This window comes from Ascaphus truei, chromosome 3, assembly GCF_040206685.1.
Source record: "Ascaphus truei isolate aAscTru1 chromosome 3, aAscTru1.hap1, whole genome shotgun sequence".
Classification (NCBI taxonomy): domain Eukaryota; kingdom Metazoa; phylum Chordata; class Amphibia; order Anura; family Ascaphidae; genus Ascaphus; species Ascaphus truei.
Genome location: NC_134485.1, coordinates 145,793,598 through 145,817,100, shown reverse-complemented (window position 1 = coordinate 145,817,100; position 23,503 = coordinate 145,793,598). Strand labels below are relative to the sequence as shown.

The 23,503-nt window shown below is 43.2% G+C and overlaps 1 protein-coding gene and 1 long non-coding RNA gene across 4 annotated transcripts in view; one reads left to right on the top strand and one right to left on the bottom strand.

The window, feature by feature from the left end:
- The window catches only part of BCAS3 (BCAS3 microtubule associated cell migration factor), a 1,601,451-nt gene that overhangs the window by 1,322,365 nt on the left and 255,583 nt on the right, over nucleotides 1-23,503 (bottom strand). For both annotated transcript variants that reach the window (XM_075589630.1, XM_075589629.1), the window contains exon 10: nucleotides 10,171-10,247. In XM_075589630.1, coding sequence (XP_075445745.1) covers nucleotides 10,171-10,247 — 77 coding nt within the window. The remainder of the gene's footprint in view (nucleotides 1-10,170; nucleotides 10,248-23,503) is intronic.
- LOC142490979 (uncharacterized) lies at nucleotides 13,968-17,096 on the top strand. Of its 2 annotated transcripts, none has more exons than XR_012800195.1 (3): nucleotides 13,968-14,223; nucleotides 14,631-14,741; nucleotides 16,807-17,096. It is a non-coding gene; the product is annotated as an uncharacterized LOC142490979 (long non-coding RNA). The 2 variants fall into 2 exon arrangements; XR_012800194.1 differs by having other exon boundaries at nucleotides 13,968-14,337.

The following is a 23,503-nucleotide window of genomic DNA, read 5'->3' as shown; positions in this document are numbered from 1 at the left end:
TTGCTCTCCATTTGGAATACCCTCCTCCTTCTATCTTGCCTCGTCTTTATTGCCTTATTGTCAAACCCTCTTTTGAACGATACAGTAGCACTCAAATTGTCAATAGTAAGCCTTTCTCAAAATATGCTCATTTACTCTGCTATGGAATCTTAAAGGCCCTTACATTTACCTTATTTGTTTCTGTACAGTATGTCACCAACTTAAGATATTAAGCAGAGATCATTTTGTACTTTATATGACCTTATTTTTCACCCCCCCTTGCACTGTGGAATATGTTGGCGCCTTATAAAGAAATACTACTAAATAATTAATACCACTGACTGCACTGTACATTAAATTGAAAGCCATCCATTGCAGGAATTCCCTTTTCCCAGTGTTATTTTTTTTTTAATGTCTGGTGACCCCCTGCACCATATCTGTATATTTTACATGTTGTTTTGTAAATCTGTAATATCTATATTTGTCCTGGAAAAAAAATAGATTGTTTTGGAGGTAATACAATCCCTCATACTTAAACTAAAATGGCACATTGTTAAGAGATTTAAATGTTTGGAGTTGTAGCTGTATTGATCTTGCATGTATATATTTTGCTGGGTGTGATACAGTTTAAAGGACCAGCATAGTAGTTGTTCATAAATGCAGTTACAGGCATACCCCGCATTAGCGTACGCAATGGGACCGAAGCATGTATGTAAAGTGAAAATGTACTTAAAGTGAAGCACTCCCTTTTTCCCACTTATCGATGCATGTACTGTACTGCAATCCATATATACTGTACATGCATAACTGATGTAAATAACGCATTTGTAACAGGCTCTATAGTCTCCCCGCTTGTGCACAGCTTCGGTACAGGTAGGGAGCTGGTATTGCTGTTCAGGACGTGACGACAGGCGCATGCGTGAGATGCAGTTGGCCTATTGGGCGATATGTACTTACTCGCGAGTGTACTTAAAGTGAGTGTCTTTAAACCGGGGTATGCCTGTATATCACTGTGGATGCTGAGAGTGCAAGTCGAACCAAACCTGAGGGGAGGTATACTGGGAATAACAAGCAGCGTTTGTAACGCACGGGGTGAAGACAGCTGTTTCGTTATTTTAGGCTCATCAGTTTGAGCTTGATCACCGATTTGACATTGTGAAGCTGCTAGTGGTTGCAAACTATACATCTTGCAGAATTAGTGACAAAGTGAAAACTGAAGAGTCCAAAAGGGCAAACAGCTGTCTTTGAGTGGGCCCACAGATTTTGCATCTTCATTGTCCCAGACGGCTGTATAAGCAATTTAACGCAGCAGATAAAAACTCTGGGAGAATCCACATAATAAAGTGGGTAAGACACTGAAAATGATATGTTGACTGGGTGCTCATTTGTACATCACTACCCAGAAGCCTTGTCTGGAGCTTAACCGCTGTATGACATACAGATGTGATCGCCCGTGCTCTCCAGCTAGCCCAGGAAATCTAGGAAAATCTTTGGCTATCTCACAGAAACACTGCAACATTTCTGTGAGATTTCGGCAGCCAAACTAATGCAGGGGTCCCATGCGTTTGAGTGGAACTGCGGCGACCAGGCCCGCAAACAGGGGGGGTCTGCCGGGGTTATTGTCCCGGCTTGGGGGGGCCCGGCCGTTCCCCGACCTCTGGCCGGGCCCTGCTGCCGGTTTGCGGCCGGGCCCACAGTGGGGTTCAGTCAGGCGCTTTGGCGGTCCCCCGAATCCCAGAGGCGGGAGGCACACACAGGGGGGGCTGGAGGCACGCACGGGGGGGAGGCGGGAGGTAGGCGCGTACGGGGGGGCGGGAGGTAGGTGCACATGGGGTAGGCGCTCACGTGGGGGAAGTAGGCGCGCGCGTGGGGTGGGAACCCCAATGGGGTTCAGTCAGGCGCTTTGGTGCTCCCCCGATCCCCAAGGCCAGGCACGGGAGGTAGATGCGCTGGGGGGTAGGTGCGCGGGGGGAGGTAGGTGCGTGGGGGGGTAGGTGCGTGGGGGGAGGTAGGTGCATGGGGGGGAGGTAAGTGCGCGGGATGTAGGACCTTTGGCCGGGCCCTGCTGCCGGTTGCGGCCAGGCCCACAGTGGGGTTCAGTCAGGCGCTTTGGCGCTTCCCTGAAACCCAGGGGTGGGAGGCACGCATAGGGGGGGCGGGAGGCGTGCATGGGGGGGGAAGTAGGCGTGCGGGGGGGAGGTAGGCACGCGCGTGGGGCGGGAACCCCAATGGGGTTCAGTCAGGTGCTTTGGTGCTCCCCTGATCCCCACGGCAAGGCGTGGGAGGTAGGCACGGGGGGAGGTAGGTGCATGGGGGGAGGTAGGTGCGTGGGATGTAGGTGTGTGGGGGGGCGGGAGGTAGGAGTGCGCAGGGGTTTGAGCAGGTGGTAGGCGTGCACGGGGGGGGGGTGCCTGGTGTTTGTTGAGATGGGACCGGGGGGGTGGAGCGAGTCTGGCGGTTGGCGCGCTGGACTTCCCGCTCTCCTCGTGCGCTTCCCTCCTTGATCGGGGAGGTGGGTCAGGCAGGAGCGGTTCTCTCCTGGTGCTCTCCCGGTTACCGCTGCCGCCCACTGGCATGTTTGAGCGGGGGGAGGGGGGGTTGTTGGGGGTGCCACTGCCCCCCCTCTGCATCCATTAGCCCCCCTCCGCATCCATTAGCCCCCCCTCCGCTTCCACCAGCCCCCTTCCGCATCCACCAGCCCTCCCCAAGGTAAGTCTGAATTTTATATGTATTGGGGTGGTGGGTGTATTTTGTATATGTACTGGAGTGGTGGGGTATTTGTAAATGTATTGGGGTGGTGGGGGTATTGTGTATATGTATTGGGGTGGTGGGGGTCTTTTTAAAATGTGGTGGAGGTCTTTTTAAAATGTATTGGGGCCACCCACCCACGCACGCACGCACGTACACAGTCACCTACCGACCCACGTACCCATGCATGCAGTCACCCACCCACGCTCCCACCCAGTCAAGTCAGTCAAAGGCAGTCAATCACCCACCCAGTCACCCACCCAGTCCCCAACCCAGGCAGGCAGGCAGGCACCCACCCAGTCAGTCGTTCAGCCACCCAGGCAGTCACGGGGCAGTCAAGGGCAGTCAGTCGGTCACACACCCAGGCAGTCAGTCACCCACCCAGGCAGTCAGTCAGTCACCCACCCACTCAGGCAGTCAGTCAAAAACCAGCCACCCAGGCAGTCAACCCCCAGGCAGTCACCCACCCACCCAGGCAGTCATTCAGTCAGTCACCCACCCAGGCACTCAGTCAGTCAGTCACCCACCCACCCAGCCACTCAGTCATGAGTCACCCACTCAGGCAGTCAGTCACCCACTCAGGCAGTCACCAAAGGCAGTCAGTCAGTCACACACCCACCCAGGCAGTCATTCCGTCAGTCACCCACCCAGGCACTCAGTCAATCAGTCACCCACCCACCCAGCCACTCAGTCATGAGTCACCCACTCAGGCAGTCAGTCACCCACTCAGGCAGTCAGTAACCCACTCAGGCAGTCACCAAAGGCAGTCAGTCACACACCCAGACAGGCAGTCAGTCAGTCAACCACCCAGACAGGCAGTCAGTCACCCAGTCACCCCCCATGATTTCTGTTGGCAGCCCTGGCGGCGACTCCCACTGTGTTAATCTAATGGGCCATTAATCTGGCTGCAGAAATATCACAGAAATGTTGCAGCATTTCTGTGAAATAGCTACAGATTTTCCTAAAGCTAGGCGGAGAGCACAGGTGACCACATCTGTATGACATGAGGCAAGTTTGGGGATCTGTCATGACATGCAAATACACTCATGGGTACTGCACAGTATCTGAGCTATACCTTGTACAGGGAAGAGATTTGGGCACTTTTTTCCCCCCATTAACTGATTATTGGCTGAATTAAAACCTTAAATAAAACTCTAGCCTTTACACAAACATTTTTTGCTGTCCACAACAATTCCTTACTTTATTTTGTCTGTGCTGTAGCACTCCTGAGACATCTGCAACTAAATGTGTAATACTTTGGCCACTTCTAAAATTACTTTTTATAGAAGTTATTTGGTTAATTCTTCTTCAAAAAAAAAATCAGAAATCCTTGTCTTTTGCGGTTCTTTTGAGATCTCACAAATATCTTGTGCAGATGAGACGTGCTAACTGCATCCACAAAGTCGTCTCTGGTCGGTCTATTAAAAGGTATAACTATTTTGCGAAATAATCTAACTATCTTGGAAATTGTGCCTTTCATACTGGGAAGATTGAACCAGTGAGAATATTTTGCCTTAATCCAAGAATTCTGTAACAATTTGCACAAAACATTTGCTGTTGTTTAGAACAAATGACGGTCCATGGGAGTGTGTAAGCATGTGTGTACATAATTGACATTTAATATATACTTCCAACCACAAAGAGAAACAAAATGTGTAATTGAGACAATTATTCCCTTTTGAATAATCTTCTGGGTGCCACCCAGACTGGTGCATGAATGATTTTGGTTTTTAATAGCAATACACGCATCCATTAAGAATTCATAAACTTTGCAAAGCGGGATTTTTAGTCTCACAACATTACCACAAATAAATTAAAATTCACATAATCAAAAGTTTTTAAGCTTTTGTTTGTACAACATAAATATTTGATTTACTAGATGATTTAATAATGGCGTTTCCCCTCTTAATTGATGCTAATTTTGATTTAGTTAGCTTTCCTCTGGGAAACCGTATTTTAGGAAAATATGGCTTTTTTCTTGCTGCACATAATTATACAATTGATACTTGCCATGGGTGCAACAAAACAAAAACTTTGTGTTGGGAAGACAGAGCCAAACGGCATCTTTTACATAACGTTTATTGGTCTAAGTATATATATATATATAGTATAGTATATATCAATATATCAAAATATACTATAATATACAGTAACAAAAAAGTGGGTACAAAAAAAAAAGGACAGGAGGGATTGCTGCTTTATATACTAATTATGCGAGACAGTCCTTCTATATTTATATTATATTAGCATACAAAAAAGGATGGCACTCATAAAACAACATGCACATTTGCCTGGGTGAACTGTAATTAAAGAATACAAAATTGTGGGAAAATATAGGTACTCTCAGGAACTCAGAATACAGAAAACATGTTTTTTATTACATAGATCAATGTTTCGGTCCTATTATAAGACTTTTCTCAAGATACTGTACAAACACAATAAACTGAAACCGTTTTAAAGAAGAGACCACACGTGGAGCTGCAAAACAGCACGAAAATAAGTGGCCCTTGAAACAGTGGGGGCGTCTAGACAAGCGGTGCGCAAACTGGGGGGCGTGCCCCCCAACTGACTGCGGGGGGCGCGGGGCTTACAGAGGCCCTGCGCGTTTCCCGAAGGCACTTAAATTAAGTTCTGGGGAAGCGCCGTAGGCCTCTGTAAACCTCACTTACGTTTGCTCTGGCGGCTTCTAACACACGTCGCCATGGCAACGTCGAGGTCATGTAACGTCACGTTGCCATGGCAATGTGACGTTATGACGACGCCGCCGAGGTAAGTGGGGTGGGGGGGCGGACAGAGGGGAACTGCTGGCAGGGGTGCACAGGGAAAAAAGTTTGCACTCCCCTGGTCTAGTCTATACTGTATGTACTGTATGCAATATACTATACGTTAATAACTCCTTTACAACACCACCAGTTACACCATACTGTATGACCACTTCTCCTGATAAATTAACATTTGGAGAAGACTATTCCAAAGACAGAATGCATCCATTTGATACCCACAACCCCCAGTATAATTTGTGATAAATTGTGTATGTGGGCTCTGCAGTTCAGTATGTGGTTGACAAAGTTCATATGCAACATATATAATATATAATTATTTCAAACCAATAAAAATATACAAATTAGTTTGAATGGGACTGAATACTTCTCTGACAATGAGAAAGAAGATACTTCATGGTACAGTATACTAAAAACAGGCCTACATCCTCCTTTGCCCCATAAACCAGAAACCAAAAGCACCAATTTACCTCAAATTTCCCCCCCTTATATTTAAGACAGGAAGACCCTGTAGATAATCTGTATCCCTTAATCCCACAGTTGCAGATCCCACAGTTGCAGATCCCACAGTTGCAGAGAAATGTAACTTTTAAAACTCCAAGACAAAAATACTTTGTCCAGGAGAACAATGTGGCTGCTGGGGAGGGCCTCACTCGGTCAGCTAATAGAGAGCCATGGAGTAATTGGAAGATGACACCTCAGCAATCGTTTGGGTGAGTGCCCAGAGTTTGTACCACAATTCAGGTAGATTACAGAAAAAACAATTGTGCTTGCATCAATGTATAAGCCAGCAGGACTATGTATTACAATGTATTGACATTCTAATTATTATTAATTTATAATAATTCATATTATCAAGAGCTCTTCACTGAGGCATTCATTCTTTTTGTACAATATAAAAAGGCCATATTTAACGCCTTCTGTGCCGTTAGACACCTTTCAGCCTCATTCCCTTGAATGGGTCATAAAGGATCATAGTTACTAAGCTGTGCTGGAAGGTGTTTTTTGGAGTAACACTGCTTAGTAACATAGCCCACAATGTTATACAACACAAGACTGTGTAGCAATGTGAGGCACTTACTGACCTGTGCTTGAGAAAACAGAGGCAAACTTAAGATAGTTGGAAAAGGGGTTCTTTAAATCTCCACAACAGTTATAATTTTTGAGACAAAGCAAGACAATTCTTTTAACCCCAGTCAATTCAACGTTTAATAAAATGAAAAAAGAAAAAAGCGTCTTTTAAAATCTCATGGATCGGGCGGATACATAGTATAAAGATGACTCTCCTCCCACGCATACTATATTTGTTCCAGACATTACCGGTGCCACTCAGACTGACGGATATACTCTCACTTCAGTCTGCTATATCCAAATTCATATGGGAAGGAAAAAAACCGAGAGTAAAGGGTATGATTCTAAAAAAGCCAACATTGGAAGGGGGCCTGGCGGTACCTTGTCTGCTATCTTATTACAAAGCGGCACAATTAAGCCAAATCTCCCAATGGCACGTAAACCCGGATTCGAAAAGGTGGGTTGCATTGGAAAGTGAAGCTTGCTCCCCAATAGAGTTAAAAAGCTTGATATGGTTACCCAAAACAGCCTTGAAGCTGCTGAATAAGCCGCTGGCCTCAGTGGCGAACTCGCTGGCTATCTGGGAGGCCAATAAAAGTAAATGTAATCTGCTATCTAGAGGATCTCTGATGACTCCATTATGGGGCAACCCGGATTTTGCTCCAGGCCTGTACAGAAAGGAATTTTCAATTTGGAAGCAATTAGGCATACATAGACTCCGAGATCTAGAGGGGAGCAAAGATATGAAGCCCTTTGCACAAATTAGAGAGGAATCAAACATCCCCCCCTCAGAAATATTTAGATTTCTCCAACTGCGAGCATTTTACATTAGCGTTACCCCACGACCCCCACTAACCAAGTTTGAAAAGCTCTGTCTAGTTGAGACGGATACCAGGGGACTCATATCGCTGTTGTACAAAGAGGTGCTCGGTTCAGGAGTACAAGCTGACCACAAACTGAGGTACATGGATCAGTGGGAGAGAGATCTAGGTGAAGTTCTAGAGACTGAAGAGTGGGCTAGAATAATTACGGCATCTGCCAAGAGCTCTATATGCACAACTTTAAGGGAAAACGCATATAAAGTTTTAATGCGATGGTATCACACTCCCTTGAAATTATCTAAATTCGTACCAGGGTACTCCCCCCTGTGCCCTAGACAGTGCGGAGCAACGGCTGATTTGCTACATATGCTGTGGTCTTGCCCGAGGATTAGACCGCTTTGGCGAAAAATCAGAGATTGGCTTGAGAAGATTCTAAATCTTAAAATTTCCATGGACCCGTGGCGGTTTCTGCTGAACAGACCGTCCTTGGGGTGGACTAAATCAAGTAATAAACTAGTTGCTTATTTCGCAACAGCTACTCGGTGCGAGATCGCAGCACTATGGAAGCAACCCGAAATTCCCCTAATTCCCAAGATTCGGAACAGAATTTGGTTTGTATGCCAGATGGAGAAATTAACAAGTCTAGTTAATGACACTGGCGAAATTTATCTAAAAACCTGGACACTTTGGTTGGACCAGAGGGACATCCTGGGAGTAGGAAGAGATACTATCCTGCTTTGATAGTAATAGATGCGTTTTCCCTTGAATAACGCTGAGTGTAGGAATCACGCAGAACACATAGTGCCAAGAACACCCTCGGCAGGCTCATGAAGTGGGTATCTAAGACATCGTGTGGATAGGTTCCCCTGGATGGGCTAAGGATATAACAACCTTTAGGAGTTGTAACTCCACGATTCTATTAGTCCTAATGGGATTGACTCCCGCACCACACCACCCTCCCCCCCCCCCCCTTCCCTGTCCCCTCTCTCCCCTACATCCCCCCCCCCTTTATTTTCTTTTTATTTTTCTGTTAGCTGTATCCCAATGCCTGTTGGTGAGAAATGTTAGTTTGTAACACAATTGCTTTGTACAATGTATGGTGAAGATTCTGTTGTACATGCTCTTTGCTGAAAAACTCAATAAAACCAAAGTTATAAAAAAACGACAGCATGGGTGAGAAAATATAATGAAGATATAAATATAATGACAACAATCGAGTAATAAAATAATAAGAAAATGCTTATGCCTGGATTTGTGTAAAACAAACACAAACTAATCTGAATTTGTTCGCTTTTTTTAGCAGAAGTGGATTTTCATGCTAAGTCTCATGAACTGTTCTACCACTGTTTTTCAGCTGGGAGATGTGGCGACAAAGAAGTTGCTAGGGCGGGTCTGTAAGGTTCTACCACGAAATGCACTGAAGGGTCTCCAGCAGGGATTACATTAATATCATTACTTCCTAATGCTTCGGCTTAATATTCCCATAACATTTTAAATAAAAGATTTCCTCTGAGTATTAAAAATGAGGTTAAAACTTTCCATTTACACTCCTACTGTACTCATTTGCTTTGCAGTAAGTGGCGGCAGAATGTTTTTCCTATGTGCAGCACTTAGCTCCTTGCACAATACCACCAATTGTACATGTGCAGCGGGGTCTGCGAGATGATATGTTTATGATGTCAAAAACAACAGTTATATCCGTTCTTCTTGAATGTCTCCAGCCCTCAAGAGAAATAAATTACAGATGTGAACAAACATGTATACAACTGTGGCACTGAAACAAATTTCACGCTATTGGCCAAATGGAGTTAAAAAGAAAGGAATCTGTATTATGGGCCAAAATATGAATGAGTGATGGGGAGAAAATCTCAGATGTACTTTAGGCAAACTGAGTAACACAGGAAGCATCATAGTCTGGGCAGAAAACCTCCTGAACAAATGGCTGATGGCTTCACTTCAATCAGGTGAAATGATTCTGATGATTAGCACACATTAGGAGCATTCTATATGTTTCACAGGCTATTACCCCACTGTTTGGGAAGGATGATAAAGCCCTCTGTAAAAGACCAACTGGAAATTGTGAAAAGGTCAACTTAGCCCTGAATCTGCCTGAGGCTACTAATGTAGATATGACAAATTTCCTTTATAACCTTATGTTTCTAGGTTACTGATCTCAGACATGTAAATAGGTAAGCATTATGGAACCGGTATCAAGTCAGACTGTGGCATTAACGCCTAACAGGCCTTTGGATGCTTTCAATTAGAGTCACTCAAATGCACATACAGTATTTATTAACGTTACATATTCGGATTTGAAAAGGCACAACATTATTATCCGATAAAAATCCAATTTTAATTTCTTTACCAATATCCCAAAACCTCTGGAGAATTAAAACACACCAAAAGACTCATTTACTGACAGTGGGTTGTGAGAATATTACCTTGAGAATATTTGATATTTTTGAGACTTTAATACAGGTCCTGATTTTTTTTTATATATTGTTCCATTCATACTAATGTGATGTTTTATTGGTGCCTAACAAAAAATGATGAACAAGATGTTGTAGTTAACCTGAACAACTTATATCGGTGTGACAACATATAGTCTGATCCTAAAAGTCTATTACTTCTAGAGAGAATGGGATTGCATACTTTAATATCGATCAATGATGGGCAATCAAATCACTCCACTACTGACACCATTTCATCAAGTCTGCTAATATTGGTTCACTGTTACACTGAATACATTCCCTCACCAAGCCTGTTCTTACCTTGTTTTCTGCATAAGCAAGCCAGCGACTTCCAAGAGCAATAGGATTCATATTCGGCCCAGGACATGGATAGCAGCCTAAGGGGAAAAAAGTTTCCGTAAGCAGCAGCAAGACATTTTTTAATGGCAAAGTATTTGATTGAGATGAACCAAACAAACAAAACTCTAAACAAAGATCACTAAACCTTTAAACATTCATCAACATATGCTTACATTTTTTGGGGGTCCTACAAGATAAAATTAAGACATTGAAGTAACAATTAATTAAGCCTGGAAAGCATTTTTTCATTATTTTTCTTTTTCAACAAGTTTTTTTCTTCTTTATAAACTCAGTTTTGTTTGGGAATGTTTTAAAACACACAGGGCATGTCTTTCAAATCCCACCAAAATGTTAGCACTCTGAAATTAAACCATGCTTTAAATTCTAAATATTTGCTTTCCCTAAGCTATAAATCCAACATATTTACATTTGACCTTCAGAATTCATTTAGCATGTCATTTGGTGGAGTTCTTTGTGAATCTGGTTTTGTTATATATTTTCCAATCTGGTTTAGATACAGCTTACAGTGCACTAGCTCTCCAAAAGCTCAATAGAAATAGATCATACTTTAAATATCAACGTCCAGGGACCAAAGGAAACAATGTTTTTAGCATCCGGCAAAATATGTGATCGTAATTGAAAAATACTTACTTTAAAAACTAAGACTTCCTTAAAGCCTATGGGACCACTGATGCTAGAAATAATTGAGACTCCCAATAAGTGTGACACTAAAAATTAATGGGAAGTTACAGGTCTGTGACACATCTGCCAAGGTACATGCACTCAAAACGAATAAGACAGACCCAGGATTAAATGGACACATTAATTACTTTCACTTTAACCAGTTCAGGATTGTACTTGCAGAAGTAAGCTACTTGAGGCATGGACCCAATCTAAGCATATACACCTTACAATATAATTGTTGGTACCGTAGGTACAGGGAGATATAGGCCCATCTTTACCAAGAGATGCTATTACACACGACACCTTACAGCACATTTAAGTAAAAGAGGGTATCTTCCAGTGCTGGGTGGTGTTTTAGGGCACACCACTTAGTAAATATGACCTATAGTGACTTACACTGGGATTCTAGCAGGATCATTCACTTCAAAGACTGTGACATTAACACTTAACAAGTAAATAGTTCTAAAAGCTAAACCCTACAAAAGGAAACACAGAGCAGGTGAGCGCTAACTAGATAATAGGTACACTCTATGTAAATACAGAGTAAAAACCTTGCAAAGTAGATTGGACTCTTTGCAGGGGCTGCCTAAATACTAAAACTGACCCCCTGGTCAGAATGAGATACAAAGTGAAACAGGTGTATTACAGGCGCCAAAATGATAAAGGATATATCACACCAAATGCAGGGCCAAGGTGAGGCTCAGGATAGATGAGTTGTACTTGAAAAAGAAGAAGACAAAAATACAAAACATAGCGTAATACTGTGGATATATAGGACGAACAACATACAAGACTAAAAACTAACAGCTGAGATCAAGGTGAAAATTATTAAAAAACATTTAATGAAACATGTAATCAATTACTATGACAGTGGACATAAGACAAATAAAAAAATGCACAGAATAATAAAACGACCAATTGGTTAATGGTTAGGACCACCGCATTTCACCCGGTGTCGCAGTGAGGTGGTCCTAACCATTAACCAATTGGTCATTTTATTATTCTGTGCATTTTTTTATTTTTATTTTTCTTATGTCCACTGTCATAGTAATTGATTAGATGTTTCATTAAATGTTTTTTAATAATTTTCACCTTGATCTCAGCTGTTAGTTTTTAGTCTTGTATGTTGTTCGTCCTATATATCCACAGTATTACGCTATGTTTTGTATTTTTGTCTTCTTCTTTTTCAAGTACAACTCATCTATCCTGAGCCTCACCTTGGCCCTGCATTTGGTGTGATATATCCTTTATCATTTTGGCGCCTGTAATACACCTGTTTCACTTTAAACCCTACAAAAGCATTACTTACTGTAGTCAGATAGTCCAAAAATAAAAACAAACAGAACCTAAAAGACTTGACTTCAATGGTCATGTTCGTTCGAAAAACATCCCAAGTGGCCTAACTTTGATATTGCTGTATTAAAAAATGTTATTATCGAAAATTGGAATTGCAGCAATATTTTTGGGGAATTCCGCTATATTAACTAAGAATTACATATTCGGAAGTGGGTAGCCAGAGTTACTGTTTTCGTTGCCGCTGAAATCCACAGCACGTCCGCGGCACCAAAAACAGTACGTTTTGTGGCCCAAGAGAATTAACGTTGTGAGGGTCTCTGCTTCTGAATGGGACCCCGTTAATCCTACACTTAAATCATTTAAAATTTCCTGTACTGCCTCCTTGATGACGTAGATGACTGAATATGGTTCCCCCTCATGATGTACAGACCTATATTTGCGGAAAGGGACATTTGGTTACAGCCGTTTCGCCACAACCAAATCAACGCTGGCGTTCGGCCGTATACAGACCCTCTGCCGCTGGCCACTTCTAAGGTAAGTTTTATACTGTTTAGGGTAGGGGGTTAATATATGGGGTTTTAGTGCTTAGAGTAGGGGATGAATTGAAGGGTTTTAGTGGTTAGGGTAGGAGGTTTTAGGGCAAGGACTTTGGGTAGGGGTTTTAGGGTAAGGGCTTAGGATAGGGGGGTTCAGGTATTTACCGTAGCGGCAAAGTGGCTGTCAGCGGCAAATTCCACAGCGGGAGGGGTCGCAGCGAAGCGGCCATGACCAAATGTCTTAGACCACATATAAACGCATCAACATCATCCAGGGGGTTGGGACAGACTGATTCTTACCTTCATAGCTGCTGTGGACGGCACACAGAGACGGAGAAGGTTACTCAGCTCATCAAGATGGTTTGTATCGGTTGATGGCCCAACAGGATTAACGCTGCAAGGTCCTATTCCGAAGCAGGGACCCTGAAGAGTTAATGCTCCCAGGCCACTTACTGTTTTCAGGGCACTGAATCAGTGCGGCTGCAGTGCGGTCCGACTGCTGCATGTAATTGTGGCACTGAAAACAGTACGTCTGGCTACATCTTTACCAAAAAAGCAGCAACTCAGAGCTAAATAATGCTAGAGATACTGTACAAATAACCATTAACTCATAGAAATCTGTGTGAACCAGAGCTACACGGAAGAAAGAGTTTTTATTTTTTATTTGTTTTAACTCTGTGCTGGAATTATTCTTGGCAAGACTTAAGGAACCCTTAATAAATCAAATTTAGATTTATAGCCATGATTTGTTTCAGAAAATCATGGAGGTAATTACATAATATACTGTATCAGGGCAAAAAAACTGCTGTGTTATGAGAGATAGCGATCATTTAAACAAAATACATTTTTACTGCTTTTCCACTCTTTTAGTAAGCTTACGTTATAAGTTGCTAATTTTTCTACAAAAGAAAGGCTGCCTCATAGGCTGTACATATCTCAGCTCTGACAAAAGGTTCAACCAAGGCCTACCTGAATTGTTTTTTTATTATTATTTGTATAGCCTGGGTCCCTCTGTTCCCCTGTTTCTCTCCTTACCTTTCCATAGGCAGCAGAGGCTGGGGTGAGTGCAGGTGGGGGATGTGCAGTAGCAAGCGCAAGTGGCGGCCATTAGGAGTATAGCACAACAGGGGAACTATAATTCTCAGCAGCCTCACGGGCTGCAGACCACATGTTGCCAGGTAACCAATAGGGCGGAGAGATGAATGGCAGTTAGAATTCTGACAGTTGGGGTTCTGACAGTGGGAGCCAGGACAGAGAAAGGGAAGGTAGGGTTTGGGTGTCAGTGGCATCCAGACTAGGCCAGATTAACCCTTTAGGTCCAAGATAGGCCCCACTCACCTAATCAGATTGTGACTGCTACAGGGAAACCCCTAGCTAGGGACATTTCCCCTGTAGCTGTATACAGTTAGTGTATAGTGCCATTTGAAGACGCCGCACAGCGATTTGCGGACTGTGGTCTCGAGCAGGACCACCACCGCACTATCATAGACTATCAAAGGTGAGACCCTCCTACTGAAGGTCACCCCACACAGAGGCGGAGGCTTCGGTGACATCGATATCGCTGGATCAGTGGATCCCTTTTGTTTAGCCGGGTGCTGGAGCAACTGGGCAGGTACCTCACAACGTGCACCAACTATAACACTTTCAGTTACTGTGGGCATCGCTTTCTCACACATCGGGTGGGTTGGCTCTTGTGGACACCAGGGAGGTTGGGTGCCCAAGGGCCCCTCAGTAATTTGGGGAAATCCCATCAGGGGTGGACACTACGGTTGGAGAGCACAGTGGGGCTACGGCTGTGCGAGGCCTATATTGTATGTGGGCTAATGATATATCTAGTTGTACCTGTGTTCAGTAAACTGTTATTAAATACAAGTGTGTGATCTTATTGCATTGGGTCCTGTGAAGGGTTTATCCGGCGCTGTCAGGATCCCTCACAGGTGGAGGCGCTGTCAACAGACGGATCAGATACACCCCGGGCTCCCACCAGCGGAGGTTCAGGCCTCCTGTGAGCAACAGGTAAAGCACCACACACTCAGTAGCCGCCACATTTTCCATAGGGTGGGGGGAAAAGAGCTACATTTAGAAATAGCTTCATGCTTAACCATGGACCCTTTCAGCAGTTTTACTTTTTAAAGAAACACGAATTAAAATACTTTTTGTATTACAACTTTCTTAATAATACTAGCACTGTAGTATATTAAAGTAATAGAGTGAGGATCTGATGTATAATTCCTAATTTCTCTTGCAATTTTTTTTTTAATTTAACGTATCTTTAAGACATGCCATGGACACTATCTTTACATGAAATTATTTTCTTGATAACTGTTTTCCTGAAGTGAATATTTATGGCACTCAATTTACATAGTGTGACAGAAACCAGGGGATGGTAATAAATTCCATATATAGGGCTCCCAGAATACTGGACAGTTTCTATCCTGTTTAGGCTGGAAAGTGCAGCCTCAGAATACATGCACTCCATCCCACAGTTTGACAGTTGCTGGAACTGAGGGATGAGGGATCCAGACCAGATTTTGTCTGCTGCCTGATTTCTGTCACCTGTCCTGCTAGATAGAAATCAGGTATTAAAGGCTGATTTCCTGGTTCCTCTCCCCTCTCCCCCAAGAGACTGGAGGCTGGAAGGCTGCTGGAAGCAGAGAGGGGAAAAGCCTCTCCCCAAACAGGTTAAATCATTCTGTTCCTTTATCAAATGGCAAAGTTCCTTATTTTTGTTTGTTGGAAGCGGATAAGCCACTCCAACCCCAGTCAGGGTGAACCTCAGTTAAGTTATTGCTCAGGTGAGCAGGGTTTTGTTTTGCTTGTGTTGTCTTTTGTATGCAGTGTGGCAGTCTCAGTGCCTGGGACTGAATAAACCAGGCAGTAGCCTGTTTAAAGGAACAGCATGTTACGCCTCGTCATTTAACCTACCCTAAAAGACCGTGTTCTAACAGTCCTGGACAGACGGCAGAGCCCTGGAGTAAGCCGTTTGTCACAATAGTTACATACATAGTAGATGAGGTTGAAAAAATACATATGTCCATCAAGTTCAACCTATGCTAAATTGGACCACAGATACTTTATCCTATATTTGTACTTACAGTATATTGATCCAGAGGAAGGCAACCAAAAAAACCCCAGTGAAATATCATCCAAAGATATCTCATAAGGGGAAAAATAAATTCCTCCCTGACTCCAAATATTGGCAATCAGATTACTCCGTGGATCAACATCCTTCCCATGTTTACTTATTTGGTATATCCCTGTATACCTTTCCTTTCTAAAAAGATGTCCAACCTTTTTTCTATGGGTAATGAATTCCACATTTTATCTGCCCTGACTGTAAAAAAAAAAAAACCTTTCTTTTGTTACTGGTGAAATCTCCTTTCCTCCAACCTTAAGGAATGAACAGTGACGTTTGTACTGCCCTTGGGATGAATAGTTATTTTCAAAGCTCCTTGTATTGTTACGAATATATTTGTATATATCACATCCCCCCTTAGACACCTCTTTTCTAATGTAAACAAATCTAATTTAGCTAGCTTCTCCTCATAAATCAGATTATCCATCCGCTTTATTCATTTGGTGGCTCTTCTCCGCACTTTCTCTAGTTCCTTAATGTCTTTTCTATGGAGTGAAGCCCAAAATTCTACTCCATATTGAAGGCTGTTCTTTTTTTATCAGTAGTTCCTCTGAAAGCTAAACACTACTTGTTTTTTAGGGATTTATTGTATCTTTGATACAAAATACCACCTGATGTCAAGGATAAAGTTTATCAAAGTGTCCCAACTGCAAAACCTTGGCAAATCTAGTGCAAAAAACAGCATCAACCCTATTAAAGAAAATGTATCTAATGGAAAGCAACATGGACTTTCCTCATATTTTCTAATCCAACACAAAATATGGTCCCTAATAGTAGTTTTGAAAATACATGATCTAAAATGTACAGTAGCAACTTCACTGGCAGCAGCATATATTAAAAAACACTATTAGTCAATGTTTTAGGAAAACTACATTAGATAGAGAACAGGGCAAGAGGGCATATGGTACAGAAAGTTACTGCCTGTTGTTTTTCTGTCATCCAAAGCGGCACCAAGACCTGGAGTCAGCAGATCAACCATTCAGCACAAGAAAAAACAGATAGGTTGACCCATGCCGGACTCTACCATCAAACCCCTACAAATAGGACTCCGTTACAGTTTAACTTGTGAATCCAAAGAACTTCCTGAAGAAATCTTCACTAAGTGTTTCTCTTTAAAAAAAAAAAAAAGCTACAAATAGATATGGGAAATGCGGGGTGAGAGATTTACAGTATATTGTATGCAATAAAGTAAATATTCTCTTCCATAGAGCACTTTCTTAGGAAATAAAGTAAAACTATGCAATGGAATTATGTTTTTAGCATTAATACTAATTCTCGGTGAAAAACTAAAAGTCCAACGATACCACGCAACAGTATTATTGCTTTAAGGTGACTGGTATTTTATGTGATATATATTTATATCATTTCTTTAAGTTAAACTTCTTTGCTGGCGCCTATGGCAGGGGTGCGCAAATTTTCCCTGTGCGCACCCCTGCCTGCTCTCCTCGGCACCTCGCGCCCTCCCCCCCTGCATCAAATGACGTGTGGGGTCATGTGACATCACGTTGCCATGGTAAAGTGACGTTATGTGACCCCGCAGAGTCATTTGATGCCGGGTTACCATGACGACGCATCGCTGGAAAGGAAGGTAAGTGTTGTTATAGAGGACTCGTACGGTCCTCCAGCATTTAATTTAAATGCCTGGGCTAGACCGTGGGACCTCTATAACTGCCGTGCCCCCCCGCCCCCACAAAATATAGCGCCCCCCAGTCTCAGCACCCATGGCCTACAGGGTTTTCATGGGAAATCATGCATTGCCTTGTAATGAAAAATCTCAACAAAAGTGACGTCACACTGCTAACGGGCGCGTGCCCTTCGCCTCTGCGCATGGCCACGGGCCTCTGTGCAGGCCGCGGGCCTCTGCACATGTGTGCCAGTGACCGAGGTGGAGGAGAGGAGCCGTGAACGAGAACGAGAGACGCGTCCCCCGAGATTCCGGTGATGACTCACACACAGTCACACACTCGTACACGCAGAGTCTCATACACGCAGAGTCACACACACGCAGTCACACATGCGGAATTCACAGTTAGTATAAATATATTAGTGCCATGCACGTGCGTTCTAAGTCTTCTTTGTGTTTTGTCACTGAAATTGTCTTTGATTTTTTATTAAAAACATCACCATCACAAATACAATTTGTGACAAAGAAGTTTCACTTAAAATGAGCATGCTCGGCACACACACACTTTTTTTTCTAACACTATGAAATTAAGTTATTTGTTTTGAATATTATTAATTGGTTACTTAGCATTTTACTAAGTATTATAAAATTACAATGTCATAGATGCAATAAATGGTAACTATAAAGGAAATTTAGTAAGTAAAACACGCAGATTGTAGTTTCAGATTTTAGTTCCAGGAAATTAGATAAGTGTCCCCGGAGTACAAAACCCCCCTTAAAAAAAAAAAAGAAGGAAATCATAGGCTAATTTTGAGCATGATGTCAAATAATGACCATGATGTTTGACCTTCAAAATACTTCTGCAACAGGGAAAAAAAAAAAAAAGACACTAGAGTATTTAAAAGAAAAAAAAGGAAAGGCTCAAGGTAACCAAACAATGATTATAAACTGAAAAGTTGCTGTGCAGAGTTAGCATTTTAATTTAGTGCGGTAACATACTTTGTCACAATCAAGATATTTTTTAGAATTAACTAGGCTTGACAAAAGTCCACCTGAGGACCATGTCGGTGAACAAAAGTGGAATTAATTGAATATTTTTGTCCATCTTGAGTTTCTCAAGTTCCTTGACTGTTCTGTAGTCCTAACTGGACAACTACACCACTTATGCATATATGCTGGCAGAGTTTGCTTGGAAGCTGCAACTGCGGTGGACATTATAATGTGGGTAATTTAGAGGAAGACCCAAGTATGCGTTAAGGGCACCATCTTGTGGCCACCCTGTAACTTACAACCAATGTGAACACTGATCTTTTGCCATATAGAATGTATGTATGTATGTATGTATGTATATTTTAATTTATATAGTGCCAATAAACGTAGCACTTTCCAGAGTTTACAATCTAACTGGAATTATGGGAGACTTACAGAATACAATAGGAGCTAGTGCAGTATGGGATATATTTGAGCATGGAAGTAAGAGCATTAGAAATGCGAGGAGTAGCCATTGGTCCTAAATAACCGAATATTTCCCTGGATAGGTAAGACTTCAGATTGGGAAGTGATGCAAATTGGCGAATGCAGGTGGGAAGAAAGTCCCAAAGGTAGGGAATAAAAATCTACATGTTTAAAACGTGAGCGTGCTGTAGAGACAAAATGAGTAGAGAGGAGACACCATTCAGCAGAACATAAGAGATGAGAAGAGGTCCAGTAGGAGATTAAAGCTGAGATGTAAGAGGAGGTAGAACAATGTAGAACCCTGAAGGAGAGAAGGAAGATAGTATAGTTAATGCACAGTTTTGGTGGGCAGCCCTTGGAGATATTTCAGGAAGAGAAAGGCAGGCACAGGCTTAAAAGAAAGTGAGATAACTCTCGAAGTGGCATTTTGAATAGATTGTAGAGAATGGAGTTGGGTGGCAGGAAGGCCAGAGAGGAGAATGTACCGCATATCTTCAAAGGCGAATAAAGTAACATTGAGCTATGTTTTCTATCTGAAAGAGAATTGCATTAGCTATAACAGCAAATGAGATGAGATGCAAAAGAGGCATTCCCTCTTACACCTTGGGTTGCCAGGTGTCCGGTATTGAACCGGACAGCCTGGTATTTGGTTACTCTGTCCGGTAAAAAATGAGAGATAATACCGGACATATATGTGTCCGGTATTACCTCTCTGGACTTAGTAACAAATCATGGGATTTCTCCTGAGAAGGGATAGAGCAGGGCTGCTGCTGCTATGGGGCTCGGCAGTTTCCTCCATACTGATTGGCTGCTTCTGTGTAATGCAGCCAATTAGGAGTAGGTGGCAGGAGCCTGGGGGGTGGGGCCAAAGAGCGGATGAAAAGCATGTAGCAGATAGAGGTGAGGCTGTGTCCTGTGTCTGCTCTGTTTTTCCCTGCACCAATTTGCACTATTTCCTAAAAAAAATCCTCGGAAGGGCACTCCCTCCCAAGACCCTTCCCCAGATATTTAACGAAACAGAATATAAAGTTGTGCAAATTGGTGAATACTTGTAGTGAAAAAATTACGTAACTGTCAGGTTATTTATAATTATAGGCTAAAGCAGTAACATTCCGGCCATTATTGAACATCCTGCTCTTTGATTGGTTCAAATTCCGGGCATTATCCAATCAGTAATGCCCGGAATTTTAGCAGCTTGCAAAGTGCAATTTTCAATGTGTTTATTTCCAGCCAATCAGCTTTCAGAACAGCTGAGACAGGGCAGGGGATTGGTTAGAATGAAGTAACAGCTCTGAGACAGGGCAGGGGATTGGTCAGGAAGTATCAGCCACGGATTGACTCCTCCCCCTCCCGAGCTGACTGAGATTTTCTGAGCAGATTCAGTTGAATTGGGGGGGGGGGGGAGGGAGAGAGAGTCTACAAAGAAGTAAGTGGCTGTCTGCAGTTTCTTTGTGGCTGCAGTTTGTGTGTGCTGTGCTGTTGTGTTGTATATCTGTGAATAGAGCTCCAATATGTGTGTGTGTGTGTGAGTGTGTGTCAGTGTCATCAGCAGTGTCTATGGGTGTTGCATGTGTGTGTAGCAGCAGTTTGTGTGTGTGTGTGTGTAAAGGTGCTGTGTATAGAGGTGCAGTGTTGTGTGTGTGTGTGTGTGTGTGTGTGTGTGTATGTTGTGTGTGTGGAGAGGTGCTGTGTTGTGTGTAGAGGTGGGGGGGAGAGTGCAAAGTTTAGTAAGTGGCTGCATTTTTTATTGTGGCTGCAGTGTGTGTGTGTGTGTGTGTGTGTGTGTTGTGCTGTTGAATGTGTAGCAGCAGTTGGTGTGTGTGTAGAGCTGATGTGTGTGTATAGAGCTACTGTGTGTGTGTGTGTGTATAGAGCTCCAGTGTGTGTGTGTGTGTCAGTAGCAGTGTTTATGGGTGTAGCATGTGTGTGTAGCAGCAGAATGTGTGTGTGTAGAGCTGCTGTGGTGTGTGTGTGTGTGTGTGTGTGTGTGTGTGTGTGTGTGTGTGTGTGTGTGTGTGTGTGTGTGTGTGTGTGTGTGTGTGTGTGTGTGTGTGTGTGTGTGTGTGTGTGTGTGTGTGTGTAGCTGCTGTGTTATGTGTGTAGAGGTGCTGTGTTGTGTGTGAAGAGGTGCTGTGTTGTGTGTGAAGAGGTGCTGTGTTGTGTGTGTACAGGTGCTGTGTTGTGAGTGTAAAGGAGGTGCTGTGTTGTGTGTCTAGAGCTCCAGTGTGTGTGTGTGTGTGTGTGTGTGTGTGTGTGTGTGTGGTGTGCTTGTGTGCGTGTGTGTGTGGTGTGCTTGTGTGCGTGTGCGTGTGTGTGTGGTGTGCTTGTGTGTGTAGAGCTGCTGTATGTGTAGAGGTGCTGTGTTGTGTGTGGTGTGCTGTTGTGTGTGGGACTGCATTGGCATGATATAGTGAGGCATTTTAAAGTGAGCTTTTAAGTGAGAATATATTTTTAGACTATAGTTACAGTCTCGGCCAGCTTAAAACAAATGCGGCTGCCGCCGCAGTTTAAAAACAGCTGCGGACGGCGCGCGGTTATCTTCGGCCATTTTCGGCCGTTTTTCCCGCGCCTCGGGCGCTTGCAATAGTAAGCGCCATTAGCGCTTATCTATTGAAGCGACCGCCGCGTGGGAAACTCCGTTTTAAACGGAGAGAAGACCCGCGGTTAGCCCGCTATACACCCGGCAAGCTTTAGAATAAAGCTGTCCGGGACAGTATATATATATATATATATTTACTTTTCCTCGTAAGACCTTTAACCTCAGCTGATATGACATGGATCTAATTGCATTCTCTTCACAGGTATGTCCCTGATCTGCAAGTCCTGTTTTAAAAGATTTACCCAGCGGCTTTAGTATTGATAATTTGGTATGTCCCTGATCTGCAAGTCCTGTTTTAAAAGATTTACCCAGCGGCCTTTAATATTGATAATTTGGTATGTCCCTGATCTGTAAGTTCTGTTTTAAAAGATTTACCCAGCGGCCTTTAGTATTGATAATTTGGTATGTCCCTGATCTGCAAGTCCTGTTTTAAAAGATTTACCCAGCGGCCTTTAGTATTGATAATGCACTTTGTTCTTTCTCGTGGCCTCATTGAAATGTTAATCTCTCTATCCACTACACACTCCCCCCTCCTGGCCCACGCCCAACATCACCATACACCCTGGATTACTCAAAAGCCTTGCACTATCTAATGAATGTTGGTGGAGAACCCTGAAAACAGCACTCCAACCACCGCACACTCAATTGGCAAAAATCATAAAGTTACAACTTGCAAACAACTACTCAAATTTCTACTCATACTATTACTCTCTTTAGCAGGTGATATTGAATCTAACCCAGGCCCTCCCACTTCAACTCTGTCCCATACCCCTGAGAATACCCCCTTCAAATTCCAAAAAGGGCTATCTGTCGCCCATATAAATATCCGGAGTCTGCTGCCCAAACTGGATGAACTAAGAGCATGGTGCCTTATGCATAAACCAAAAGTCATCGTTCTTACAGAAACATGGCTAACCCCTAAAACTACTGATGCAAATATCGCCATTCAGGGATACTCCATTTCTAGGAGAGATAGGTCAAAGAGAGGAGGAGGGGTGTTATTTTATATTGCAGACACCTTACAATTTACACTGTTAAATTGCCCACCAAGCCCACCCTCTTTGAAATCCTAGTTGGCAGAATATGCCTCCCCTTTTCTAAGCCCATCTTGCTTGCTGGCATCTACCGCCCCCCTAAAATCCCTGACTGATATCACCCAGCTTCTTGGCTCCATTTCCTCTCTGAATGAAAAGAGTGAGCTGCTAGTTCTTGGGGATTTTAAATTCAATTGGCTTGACCCTAAAAACCACAAAATCCAGATACAAATCAAATCGCTTAACCTATCGCAACTCATTTCACAACCCACACGGACAAACCTGAATCGCACAACCATTCCTTGCTAGACTGGATTCTCTCCTCAAATCCCAGCAGCATCCTTCCTGACATTTTCAGTGGCCATGCAATAGTGTATTGTGTAAGGAAAATTAAACCGCCCCAATCAAGCCCTAAAGTTCTCCTCACTAGAACATTTAGAAACTTTAACCCACAACAGTTTCTGGCTGACCTTATCAACTGTCCTTGGCACAGAATCGATTTAATTCCCGACCCTGATTCTGCGCTTGACTATTTCCAGTCCGAGTTCTTAAAACTCTGTGATACCCATGCTCCACTATGCCGAATAAGGGTATGGGGTGCCCACCTTCCATGGGTAACACCTGACCTTATAGCACTCTACCAGTTCAGGGATGCCTTGTGGAAAAGCCACAAAGTAACTGGCACTACCAAGGATCTCAATCACTACAGATGCCTGCGGAACATGTGCACAAGGCAAACAAGGCATTCAAAAGCACAATATTACTCTGACAATCTCCTCCAGAATACATCAAACTCAGCTAACTTCTGGAAGGTTATCAACAACATACTCCAGCCTTCTAACCATCAACAGCCAAGTAATATCACTAAGGGGGATATTACTCTGACAAACCCCACTGACATTGCAAATGCATTCAATGATTACTTTGTGG